Below are 14233 nucleotides of genomic sequence, written 5' to 3'. Positions count from 1 at the left end.
GGCAATGTACGAAACAGGTAGAGTAGTTTAGGTAGAGTAATCATTTTTAACGTAGCCACTCTACCTGCTATGGTCAAATCTTGAACTTTTAAATCTCTAACTTGTGATAACAAGTTGCCCAAAAAAGATCTATAATTATAATCATAAAGTTGGGAAATAGATGAGGTTAAAATAATCCCCAAAAATGGTATACACGGAGACCATGTAAATGAAAATTTCGCAGTTATCCGTTTCTGTACCAAAGTAGGAATATTAATACCCATAATTTGTGATTTTGTAATATTTAGTTTATAGAATGATACTGCGCTAAATTCATTTATCATTTTCTCTACTTCTATTAAAGAAGAGAATGGGTTTGTAATGATTAGCATAACATCATCAGCAAACAGGCTAATCTTGTGTTCTACTTCGGCAACTTTCCACCCTGTTATCCTCGCGATGCCTCTAATACTCTGGGCGAAAGGTTCCATAAGCAACGCGAAGGGCACATACTTTACCTGTACTCAACAGTATAACAATATATATATATATATATATATATATATATATATATATATATATATATATATATATATATATATATATATATATATATATATATATATATGTTACTATCAATTCTGTTCTTCTATTATTCTATTACGCAAGTATGAAAATCCAAGAATACAATAAAGAAAGAACATAATGCATTATTTTTCATCTTTCTCCTATTCATTCTTTTAAGTCTAAGCATTAAATATGTGATAAGTTATGTTGCTCATCTGAATTCCACCAAAAACAAGAAAAAACCCTTTCAGGGAGAAAGTGAGAACAACTGCTGTGCTATTTAGTGCATATGGAGCTAGGTCTAGTACATCCAACCAGGGGTTCCGCAGCCTTTCAAATTTATGTGGACAATTTCTGTGTTGAAATGCTAATTTTTCACGGGACAAAAAACTCAGGGGCGTAACTACAGGGGTTGCAGGGGTTGCTATTTCAACCGGGCCCCATGCTCCAGGGGGCCTGTGTGGCTCCCCTGTACATCTGGATAGGAGGGGTGGCCGGGGCAGCATGCAGATAAATCACTGTCTTCCTTTTTCCTTCTGTAGCTGCAGGAGGAAAATGGAGGAGATTGTTTTCTCTGTATGCTGTCCCTGCCACTCCTTCTATCCAATTCACTTGTGTTCTACTGTCTCTGGGCCCCTGTGTGCTCCCCTGGTCCCTCCCCCCACTGTGCTGCCCCCCCCACTACTGTGCTGCCCCCCTCTGTGCTCCCTTCCCTCTCCTGCCGGCTGCTGCATGGGATGTGTCACAATAGAGAACCAGGAAGGGATGGGTCAGTAAATATGTAATTTACCAGCGCCTTCCTTTTCTGAATGGACAGAGTCATAGTCAGTGACATTGTAAAAAAATAAGATAAAATTATAAAAAATAATACAATTAAAATACCAAAAAATAAAAACTACTGACACCAGTGGGTGAACTTCCAGGATTGCAAAGGTCACACTTGTTACCAGGCCCTGGCATTCCATCACCGTAGGGAGGCCCCAAGATGGCAGGAAGGGGGCCCACTGCAGAACTTGTGAAAGGGTCCCACTGTAGGACCGTAATCAAGGGCCCCGCAACGAGAGTAAAGGGCCCCAGGATCAGTGGGAAGAGCCCCAGGCTTGAAGGGCAGGGGTCCAGGGGGCCCTTCATGGTTTCTTGCACCGGGGCCCTGAAGGTTCTAGTTACGCCTCTGAAAAAACGTATTAACTCTGGTGTCCATAAGACTGCACAGTCATACTTAGATGCAATGCATAATTGCTGTAGGAAGAAAGAGGAGGTAAGACTATGAAAATGGAGGTTGTTAGCACATTGTCTATCTGAGTGTATGTCAATGTCTGTGACTTACTTTTAAACAAGGCTAAAGATTTGTGTGAACTGTCTTTCTTACAGTTGCATAAGGACTCCCCTCGTAGACAGTTGTGCTTTAAAGGTGAAGATGTGATGTGGCTTCAGCCCTCCAGTCTAGATGAACTGCTGAATCTTAAAGCTCGATATCCAGAGGCCAAGCTGGTGGTGGGCAACACTGAAGTGGGTGAGTCATGAACACATTGTCCCATTTTTGTCCAAATTTTGTTCACAACGAGATATAGGGAGTAGTTATATTAAAAAATAAAATAAATCTTCCTGTCTTGTGACAAATCTTGACAGTCCAACTGACAAAGATCTCCCCACTTTTTTTCTGCTAAACACTGTCACTGAGAAATAAAGGGGTGGAAAATACAAAATGTTTAATATTGTCACTGGAACAGGAAGTGAGGGGAAATCTTCAAATTGGGGCACATGTTACAAATGTTATAGATGGTAATTGCCAAAAAGTGCTGCGCTAATCATAAATTAAAATATATTAAATTGAACAAGTGAAGAATAATAAACCCTGATATAGCACACGCTAAGTGAATAATTCTTAAATGTGAATACACAAAAATATATGGTGACACCACAATAAATAAACTGTGCATTAAAAGCAAAATGTCCTCTATATATAGAAGCAAAGTAAACAACGCCTTAAGAAAAATAATGATACAGTCCAAGTGATGACAAACTCCTCATGTGCATTCTACTACTAATGGACCTCTGCCAGTGCCATCGTGCTTCACCCAAAACGGCTTACTGGGAAAAATATGACCCTCTACAAAAAGAGAAGTCATATAGCATATGAACCAAACACTGCCTCTGGTCTGCAGGAATTCTCCCCAGTCATCAGGCAAGCATCAGCATGGAAAAATCATATGGCACATGAATCGAGTATTAATCACCCCTCTTCAGCATCAGTCCTCTCCAAACATCACATGTTATAAGAGAGAAAAGAGAGCTAGGCACTCCACTTAGTGTACAATCAACTAAGATCTTTATTAAAAAAAAAAAAGGAAAACAGTCACATTAAATGACAGTAATATTAGTGCTGTAGAATAAATATATACGTTTGAATATGTCATGATGTAATGGCATTCAGCCCCAAGAAAACAAAAAATCAGTTCATATATACAAAAATGAAAAAATGTACATCTTCCAATGCCCATAAAAAAAAAAGAAAAATATTAATTATGCTCAAGAAAAGTAATACACGCAATTCATGATTAAATGAAAAAATAAATCATGCAATTAATAGTTACATAGATGTCCACATTATATATTGAAATCTAAAAAAAATCACTATAAATTAGGAAATAAAAAGCATATGTAAAAATGAAACATTTGAAACATACAAAAAATTATCTAAGATGACCATGTAGATACAGTATGTGGTAGTGTTAGGCAAATAGGAATGAAATTTAGTTATGATGTACAGTGCCTTGAAAAAGTAGTTATACCTCTTGACATTTTCCACATTTTGTCATGTTACAACCAAAAACATAAATGTATTTTATTGGGATTTTATGTGACAGACCAACACAAAGTGGTACATAATTGTGAAGTGGAAAGAAAATGATAAATGGTTTTCAAATTTCTTTACAAATAAACATGAAAAGTGTGGCGTGCATTTGTATTCAGCCAATACTTTGTAGAACCACCTTTTGCTGCATTTACAGCTGCAAGTCTTTTTGGGGATGTCTCTACCAGCTTTGCACATCTAGAGAGTGATATTTTTGCCCATTGTTCTTTGCAAAATAGCTCAAGCTTTGTCAGATTGGACGGAGAGCATCTGTGAACAGCAATTTTTAAGTCTTGCCACAGATTCTTAATTGGATTTAGGTCTGGACTTTAACTGGGCCATTATAACACCTGAATATGCTTTTATCCAAACCATTCCATTGTAGCTCTGGCTGTATGTTTAGGGTTGTTATCCTACTGGAAGGTGAACCTCTGCCCAGTCTCAAGTCTTTTGCAGACTCTAACAGGTTTTCTTCTAAGATTTCCCTGTATCCATCTTCCCATCAACTCTGACCAGCTTCCCTGTCCCTGCTGAAGAAAAGCATCCCCACAACATGATGCTGCCATCACCATGTTTCACAGTAGGGATTGTGTGTTCAGGGTAATGTGCAGTGTTACTTTTCTGCCACACATAGCATTTTGCTTTTAGGCCAAAAATTTCACTTTTGGTCTCACCTGACCAGAGCACCTTCTTCCACATGTTTGATGTGTCCATCAAATGGCTTTTCGGAAACTACAAACAGGACTTCTTATGGCTTTCTTTCAACAATGGCTTTCTTCTTGCCACTCTTCCATAAAGGCCAGATGTGTGGAGTGCACAACTAATAGTTGTCCTGTTGTCAGATTCTCCCACCTGAGCTGTGGATCTCTGCAGCTCCTCCTGAGTTACCATGGGCCTCTTGGCTGCTTCTCTGAAATAATGCTTTACTTGCCGGGGCAGTCAGTTAAGGTGGACAGCCATGTCTTGGTAGGTTTGCAGTTGTGCCATACTCTTTCCATTTTCCGATGATGGATTGAACAGTGCACAGTGAGATGTTCAAAGCTTGGGATATTTTTTTAATAACCTAACCCTGCTTTAAACTTCTCCACAACTTTATCCCTAACCTGTCAGAGTGTTCCTTGGCCTTCATGATGCTGTTTGTTCACTAAAACAACCTCTTCACAGGCTTCACAGAACAGCTGTATTTATACTGAGATTAGATTATACACAGGTGGACTCTACTAATTAGTTGACTTCTGAAGGCAACTGGTCCCACTAGATTTGAGTTAGGGGTATCAGAGTAAAGGGGCTGAATACAAATGCATGCCACACTTTTCAGATATTTATTTGTGAAAAAATTTGAAAGCCATTTATCATTTTCCTTCCACTTCACAATTACTGTACGTGCCACTCTGTGTTGGTCTATCACATAAAATCCCAATAAAATACATTTACCTTTTTCGTTTCAACATGACAAAGGCCCCTTTCACATAAGTAAGTCTATGGGATTGCGGATGTCAGCGGATGACACCCCTGACATCTAATCTTGCATCCTTTCCGTTTTTTAAACGGAAGAAAAAATAGGGTTCTGTTCCGTTCCAAAAAACGGAACAGAACTGAAAGGACGCAAAGTAGTGCAGGTACCTTTTAAAGTCGCTGAGTCTCAAAGTCACATAGATGGGAACGAGTGCCTTTGAATAGTCGCACTAGTGGAAACGTAGACTTAGCATGATTGCCTGTACTATGATCATTGTAGACTGAGCTGAGACCCCCGAGCACTTCCAACTACACTGACAGTTCCCCCCCCCCCTCCCCTTGTGTCCAGCTTCCTTCTCCTATGGGAGTCTTCATTCAAAGCCCATCACAGCTATACTGTATATGTGCCCCCCTCCCCGTCCCCTGTGTGGATGGATCTTTTTTTATTTCCTAATTTTCTCATGAATTAGGATGTACAATGCATTCTTACTGACAAGAGAACACTGGGCAGAAACCTATGATCAGCTCCTCCCATTCTGTATACGCCCACTGGCTACACAGGAACATGGCCCCTCCCTGTAAGTGATGTCACTAGCTTTCAGTAACCACACCCACTTGCTTCTCTTGGAGCAGGAAGAGGAATTATCAGCACTGAAAACTGCAAAAAAAAGGTAGAAAACCTGGGATTTTATTCATTTTGCTACATAAGCCTGAATTCCTCTCATATTAAGGATTGCAGGGGGGAATTTAAGGTATTAGGCTGTACTTCCACTTTAATATACATTTCATTGATGGTAATTATAATTCTATGAATATAAATTGAATCTCGTAGGTTTAAGAAATTATTTTATGATGATATACATTATTTAAATTATGTACATCATACAGTCTTGTGATTTCTGTGACCCTCTATCTGGACAGTGCTGATTGGCCCTGTGCTGATCTGCCCTGTACTGATCACATGCACCCGCCGAAAAAAAAAGAAAAAAAAAATCTCTAGCATTACATACCAAACTGAGCATGTGCAGCCTGTCCCTTGGCTCTGTATTACCAGGAAATACTTATATTGGGGACAGTGGAAGGAGGAGATCATCAGAGGAGACAGGATCAAACAGCCTCTTTATGCAATGCAAAGGATTAACCCCCTTAGGTTCCAGGTCCAGTTAGTATAACAAGAATACTTTACTGCATACACAGACAGATTTTACTGTTTTGGGTTTAGTAACATTTCAACTAGACTCAATTTTATACATTCAAGGAATTTTGACTACCATCATTGAATTTAAAGGAACCCAGAAGTCCTTTTAAAAGGGCTGTTTGTTTTCATACATCTCCCAGGAATCATTACTGGAAATCTGCTTAATTCTAATCAATTTTTTTGTAATGAATTTGCAACACAGTGGCATAAACAATATGTTTCTGTCTTCAATCTAACCCTTAGCAATAAACCATTATTTGACAATAAAAGGCTGTTTCAGCTCCAACATTAAAAAATGCAGAAACGTCTTTATCTAAAATTCTTGTGTCATATGTGACTAATTTGTTATTCTTCTCAGGTATTGAGACCAAGTTCAAAAACCTGCGGTACCCAGTGATTATCTCCCCAAGCTGGATTCCAGAGTTAAATAAGGTTGAGCACACCCAGGATGGTAAGTAATACATTTGATTTTCCTGGAAGGGAGCCTGTTCTTATAAAACAACTGGTGACTGAATTATAAAAGTTGAAAGTTTTAGAAACTTTCCTAGCTCCCTGTCATTTTTTCAAATAACTAAAGTTTCCAGACACAATTGTTGACATCTTGAGCATTAGATTAACCACTTAAGCCTCAGAGGATTTTCCTGCTGAAAGACCAGGGCCTATTTTGCGATTCGGCACTGCGTGACTTTAACGGAAAATTGCGCGGTCGTGCGTCGCTGTACCCAAATGAAATTGATGTCCTTTTTTTCCCACAAACAGAGCTTTATTTTGGTGGTATTTGATCACCTGTGCGATTTTTATCTTTTGCGCTATAAATAAAAAAAGAGCGTAAAAAAAATGTAAAAATCAAATTTTATTAACATTTTAGGCCAATTTGTTTTCTGCTACATATTTTTGGTAAAAAAAATCTTAATCAGCGTATTTTGATTGGTTTGCGCAAAAGTTATTGCGTTTACTAACTAAGGTGTCCATTGACAAACACAGCAAGGCTTTGCCCTCCCCCTGCTCTCTGCTCACTGGCTGTTATTGACAGCCCCCGCTGGCTTCCGCTGCTGACTCAACGTCCAATGAGCAGAGAAAGATCAGAGAGAACTGCAGCAACTGGGTGTAGTGCTGGATCGAGATCTTGCTCAGGTAAATATAAGACGGGGCTGGGGCTGCATCCAGAGAGGTTTTTGTAGTACAGAGAATGCATATAGGTAAAAAACCTTCAACGTTTACAACCACTTTAATATATTGGTTTTTAATTTTGACCTTATATGAGGGAACCCTCTGTTCAGCTGCTGGGAGAAAACAGGAGTAATACTTTGAGGTATGGGGTAGTAAATAACGTGTGACAGCACAGGTCAAGTTTTTTTTTAATCAGATTTTATTTAAGTTTCAGGCTTTCCTGCAAACTATATGTACAATCAATTATTTGTGCTTTCTTTTCTAGGCATTTGTTTCGGCGCATCATGTACCTTGATCATGATTAGTGAGGTCCTTCAAAAAGCAGTTGCAGAGCTTCCAGCCTACAAAACAGAAGTGTTCCGCGCTGTACTGGAGCAGCTGAGGTGGTTTGCTGGGCAGCAGATCCGTAATGTTGCTGTAAGGATGTGCACAAAGCTATGAACACAAACATGCAAAGCTAGGACTAGGTCCCACGCACCTTTGAATGGTCTGCATATATTCAATATGAACAAACGTTTGTGAATACCTCACCATTAAACCAATCCATGAACATTAGTATGGGGTTGGCCCCCATTCTTTACAGCCTCCACTCTTCTAGGATGGCTTTCAACAACATTTTGGAATGTGTCTGTTAGAATTTGTGCCCATTCATCCAACTGAGCATTTGTGAGGTCATGTACTCATGATGGACAAGAAGGCCTAGCTCACAATTGACATTCCAATTCATTTTAAAAGGTGTTCAGAAGGGTTGAGGTTAGGGCTCTGTGCAGACCACTCATGTTTCCTTGCATCCAATTCACATGACAGGAGAGCGTGCCCGGATTGAAGAAGGGTCCTGTGCGTCTTTGGCTCTGAATCAGATGCAAATTCAGGCAGAAATTCGGACCTGATTCGCACTTGAATCGGTGTACAGGAACGCACCGGACCCTCTGCTGTGAGCTGAGGCCACAGCAAGTGTGAACCCAGCCTTATAGTTACTTTCCATATTGGTCCTGTCTTCTCCTTCCTGTTGGTCTTACCTTTTTTTACCTTTCTTTCTTCTTCTCTATACATGTGTTGCTTATGCGGCTTCCACCCCCACCCCCTTATTTTTTTTTCCAAATATGCACAACCCCTGCATTACCAGACATTTTGAGGCTCCAGTGAAATATTCTAATGCAATACTAGCGCATACCCATAGACTTGAGCTTTTCCAGCTTTTGTAAGCCTATGCCTGTTGCTTTTAAACTATTTCTTGCAGAAAGAAATGGTTTACAGGTTTACTGTTTAGACTTTTTGAAATATGGGGGCTGCCATTCCTGACCTCCTTTTGAAGTTGCTAGTTTTCTGTCTGTCACGTTGACCCTCTGGCTTCAATACTTTTGTGTTCCTTATATAATCTCTAATAGTTTTATATAGTATTTGCATTGATTTGACACTTGTTTATTTTCCATGGTGGTCATTTATAGGCTATTGGAGGAAATATCATGACGGCCAGTCCGATTTCTGACCTGAACCCAGTGTTCATGGCAAGCAGCAGCAAACTGCACCTCATCTCTCAAGGTACCAATCAGAATTCAGTCTGTGACTGGGACAATACCAGCCACCATCTGTTGACTGGACCAATAAACTAGTAGTCAGATTAAACTTCTGAATTAGATTGGTAGTTGGAGCCTATGGAGAAGATGAAGGCATGTATAGATAACTCCCAATACTGCCTACCTTGTATGGAGGGGAGAAAAAATGATCTTCTGCAGGGAGAACACAGTGATCATTTCTAGTAGCTACAATAGCCACTAGCAATAATTGCATGTAAAATCTGACAGACTGGTTGTACCCAAGTTGATCAATAGATCAACTTGGGTACGTTCAGCTTGCCCATATATGGTTGGAATATTGGCTGGTCCCTGTTGAACCAGCCAAAATTTTAACTGTCTATGACCGGCTTAAAGGGTTAATTTACTAAAAGTGGAGAGTGCAAAGTCTGGTTCAGCTTTGTATAGAAATCAGCTTCCTTTCCTGTTTTTTGTCGAAGCTTGTATGAACAAGCTGAAGTTAGAAGCTGATGTGCTCCTATGCACAGCTGCACCTGATTTTGCACTCTCCACTTTAATAAATCAACCCCTAAGGCCTAATGTACACTAGTAGCTCCTGGCAGTTTTAGTTTAAGAGGTTATGGCGCTTTTTTGCCAAAGTGTCTAAACCCAACTTCATAAAAGCCAATGTGTCCATATACACATAGGTTTTTAACAGAATTTAGGAGCTTCTGCATATAAGTGAGGTTAAACCTCCTTCTCCTGAAGGTGGAAGATCTGCATTCAGGATAGGGACATTTTGACCGATGGCCATGGGAAAATGCAAATCATTTTTGCCGCATTTTGCGTTTTCCCACGGTCAGGGTTGGCTAGTGAACATGTAGCCTAAGAGTCCAAAATCTTTTAATATTAGTGCTAACTCAAAACATAGAACATCTAATGTGTTTCTGTGGCAACAACACTCCCCTTTCATCATGGCTACAGTAGGGTAGGGTAGGAACAAACATGAAAGATTGCCAAATACATCTTAACAAAGTTTAATTCAACAGAAATTCATGTAGCCACATTTACCCTCTACTACTCTATCCAAAACTAAAAAAAAAAAAAAGGTTCAGCACAAGAAGATGCATTTTAAATAGCTGGTCTGGATGACTTCTATCACAAGTTTATGACTGGAAATAACTTCTTCTGTCAGCAGGTTTCAGATGATCAAGGTATTTTCATGGTCAGCATTGTAGAACCAATGGAAATTGTATAGTATGTAACAGACTTAGTTCAGGTTATACAAGCTGTTCAAATTGGAGTATTTGTATTTCCTACTCTCCGTCTGTCCACAAAAGTGATTCCATCCATGAAATTGGCATATCCATTGTGTACTGCACTATGTGATGACTGAAGCCTTTTAAAATTAGTTCTTTCTTTTCAAGGCACAGTCATTATATCCTAATATTTTCAGCTGCCAGTTTGTGCCCCTCATATGACAGAAAAGTGTGACTCTCAGTACAGCCTTTGTCAGTTCCTCTTACATCTCATAAAACTGTATTTGCAGACAATGAAAGGATTGTACAGATGGATGAAAATTTCTTTGCCGGATACAGAAAAACAATATTAAAACCTCAGGAGATCCTTCTCTCTATTGAAATCCCATACTCACAAAAGGTCAGTTGTGTGAATCACATTTGCCCCAAACACCTTGACAACTAAACAATTCAACAACTATTTTCTGGGTGGATTTTTAGGTACTGACCGTTATGTGAGGTGTTCTATGTTTTGAGATTTGAATCTGAGTTGTGTATAATCTGACCCAAATTGTGTTTGTATTTTAAATTCCTAAATGTATCTGACCCCCTATTTAGTGTTTACCTTCTTATTGCATGTAAGTGGGCAAGTAGCTAAAATAAGAATCAGTAAGCTGATTTACTAAAACTGGAGAGTGCAAAATCTGGTGCAGCTGTGCCAGGGCCGGCCCTACCATGGGTCCCGTTGGGTCCATTGGACCCAGGCAGCACTTGGAGAGGGGCAGCAAATTGATGTCCAAGATTTATTTTCCAGCGGTTTTACGGATGTCATTTCCCCATCTCATACTGCCGCCTGTAGTGCAAACTGATGAGTATGATGAAGCGGAGTGTCTCCTCCGGGGAACGTCCCTCACGTGATCTTGATGTGCGCAATGACGTCAGACATCCGTTTTGGACCCAGGCAGCACAATGTATTGGGCCAGCTCTGAGCTGTGCATAGAAACCAATCAGCATCCAGGTTTTATTGTCAAAGCTTAACTGAGCAAACTCAAGTTTGAAGCTCATTGGTTACCATACACAGCTGCACCAGATTCTGAATGCACCATTTTTAGTAAATCTCACGCTGTATGTGTTATATTTACTAACTATTTAGTATGTATGACCTTAACCCCTTCACACCTAAGGGTAAAAAAAAATCCTAATGCCTAAGTACAATTTTTCAACTTAGACATGTGTTAGTAAAACTGTACATATCTTCAAACAACTACTTTGTGTATCCAGGTGGATTATATTGTTTTCTTCAGGACAAATTGGGTTTTCATTTGGTGGTAAATGGTAACGGATATCTTCTGATTTCATTTTTTTTTTTAATGAAAAACTGGCCCAAAATAGTAATTTTTTTTTTTTATGAAAAACTGGCCCAAAATAGTAAAAAAAAAAAAAAAAAAACATAGCAAGAAATATACTGCTATTATCATACCTTAGCACCAAAGTAAAACCAAAAATAAATTCTCCTGACAATTGCAGCGGTACCAAAAATATGTATGTTTGGTATTGTTTGTACTCGTAGTACAGCCCAGAGACAATAGTGCACATTGTTACTTTTTTTTTTATCCTGCCTAAAACACACTGACACTAACAATAACTGACACTAATACTAATTTTAAAAAAAATGTTTTTTTTTTTTTAATTCTACCCAAAATATGCTCACCATAACCTTTGACTGCGACCTTGACCCTAACACCAACCCTGGCAAACCTTGATCTTGTTTTTTTTTTCTTTATCATTTATTCTTTATTTTTATTAGATTTTTTTTTTTTTTTTTTACACACTCTGGTTTGTTTACATTTCCTCTTCTGCAAAGATTCATTCAGAAGAGGAAGTAAACACAAGGGTTGGCCTACAGTGACTGATCACTGTGGTAGCCAATCACAGGCTATTATAACAATTAGGTGACCCGGGGATCTTGGTAAGAGCCTGATCTCTATGCTAGGAGCACGGTGTGTGGTGCACCCCCCAGCACAAATGGAGATACGCATATATGGGGCACCCCGGAAAAAAGCCCACTTCCATGTGGCTGCATATTTTTGTGTGGCCAGAGGGGAGGGGTTTAAAGTGGAATTTTGGGCTTAACCCTAATTACTGTTAAAACGGTCCCCTTTCCCTCTGCTAAAATCGATGCTGTAATATACTGTAAATATTTTAATTATTGGGTTTAGAGATACTTGCGGGTAGTCCTGGGAATTTTTTTTTTGTTTGAAAAAAACTTGATGTATGATGGAATTGAAATGAAAGTCACCAACCAAAAATGACATGAACATCCTTCATTAAACATGTTCTATGTTTCTCACTGTGATGGTAATGAATTTATTAAAGTCTCACTGACAGTTGATTGGATGGTTTTACAGTGGCAATATTTCTCTGCCTTCAAACAAGCCTCGCGGCGGGAGGACGACATTGCCATTGTCACCACTGGGATGATGGTGGAGTTTAAACAGGACAGCCGTCAGGTGGAAAAGATCCAGCTTAGCTATGGAGGGATGGCACCGGTCACTATCCTGGCAAAAGATACCTGCAAAGAACTAGCTGGGAGGTAACACAATGCAGATCACATAGTCTATTCAGATGATGGGTGTCCAGTAAAGCCCTCAAGGGCCACATACAGGCTCGGAATTAAGCATAGACAGTCATTTTACTTCACCACACTTCAGTTAAAGCCCAACTTAACTACTTGGCTACTAGCCACATTTACCCCATTCCTGCCCAGGCCAATTTTCAGCTTTCAGCGCTGTTGCACTTTGAATGACAATTGCGCGGCCATGCAACGCTGTACCCTTAGGAAATTTTATCATTGTTTTTCACACAAATAGAGCTTTATTTTGATGGTATTTAATCACCACTGGGTTTCTTTTTTTTTTTTGCTAAAAATTTTGAAAAAAAACAAAGATTTTCCAAAGTTTGTTAAATTTCTTTACAAACAGGTAATTTTCCTCCTTCAGTTATGTGTGCTGATGAGGCTGCACTGATGGGCACTGATAGACTGCACTGATGGGCACTGATGAGGCAGCACTGATAGGCACTAATGAGGCAGCACTGATGGGCACTGATAGGTGGCACTAATGGGAATAATAGGTGGCACTGATGGGCACTGTTAGGCAGCACTGATGGGCATTGATAGGTGGCACTAATGGGCACTGATAGGCAGCACTAATGGGCTCTAGGTTGCACTGATTGGTGGCACTGATGGGCACTGATAGGTATGACTGAGAGGCACTGGTAGGCAGCACTGCTAGGTGACACTGATGAGGAGGCACTGATTGGCAGCACTGGTGGGCACTGATTGACAGCACTGGTGGGCACTGATTGACAACATTGGTGGGCACTGTTGGGACTGCATTGATAATCAGGACACTGATTCCAATCATGAAGTGCACCGTCCGCGCACTGCAGGGGGCGTTTGGGAAGTGTGAACATGGGAGAACGTCAATAGAAGTCCTCCCGGCAAAGTAAGCCCGCGTTGTAGCCATCATTTGGCTATAGCATGGGTGGAAAGGGGTTAAAGTGGTTGTACACCCTCACATATACCCAGTAAAGTGACTGGCCCCCAGATGATACACAGAAATTTAACCAAATCCTCCTACATAAGTTGCACCTGTCTATCAGCAGCCATATTTTCCCTACATTCATTCAAAGCACTGAATTTACACAGGATCTCTCAGCTCTGAAAAGCAGTGGGCAGGGACCTGAAGTTATAACAGTGAGGAGAGATCTGATATCTGATTAGAGGTAAGCGACACACTTCCCTTCACACAGTACACAGGTAAAGAACAGAGGCTGTCAATCAGCTGGATCTCCCTCCCGTCACCTTTTTTCTCTTGGTGTCAGGAAAATTTGTCAGAAGTGACTCATGCTGTTAGCAGAGGAATAAGGCAGCAGACAGAAATTACCCTTAGTGCTCTGGATTGAGACAAGTACTCACTATAGAGGGATATGAAGGAGAGCTAACATTTTAGTCAGGATTTATATATCTGCATGTGACCCCATTGAGCAGATCTTTCCTCGCTTCTTGTGCTTGTGAAACTCATACAAGAAATAGAGAGCTCAATTGTTAATGGGACAAGAAAGCACAGACAGCATTAACCCTACCTCACTATACAAAAACTGTGTCAAAGACTATTGACTCTCCAATAGAGATAACAATAAAAACTGGGGCTCTAACCTTTGCTAACTGTATCCAAATGAAATAAGAGGTTTGGCA

At 40.0% G+C, this 14233-nt stretch overlaps 1 protein-coding gene across 2 annotated transcripts in view; it reads left to right on the top strand.

Moving 5' to 3' along the window:
- The window catches only part of XDH (xanthine dehydrogenase), an 897187-nt gene that overhangs the window by 75225 nt on the left and 807729 nt on the right, over positions 1-14233 (top strand). For both annotated transcript variants that reach the window (XM_082252550.1, XM_082252549.1), the window contains exons 9-14: positions 1918-2059; positions 6412-6504; positions 7489-7640; positions 8672-8765; positions 10287-10396; positions 12384-12568. In XM_082252550.1, the coding sequence (XP_082108676.1) occupies positions 1918-2059; positions 6412-6504; positions 7489-7640; positions 8672-8765; positions 10287-10396; positions 12384-12568 (776 nt within the window). The remainder of the gene's footprint in view (positions 1-1917; positions 2060-6411; positions 6505-7488; positions 7641-8671; positions 8766-10286; positions 10397-12383; positions 12569-14233) is intronic.

This window comes from Pelophylax lessonae (assembly GCF_965119305.1).
Source record: "Pelophylax lessonae genome assembly, chromosome: 3".
NCBI lineage: Eukaryota > Metazoa > Chordata > Amphibia > Anura > Ranidae > Pelophylax > Pelophylax lessonae.
This window is presented reverse-complemented; position numbering and strand designations above follow the sequence as displayed.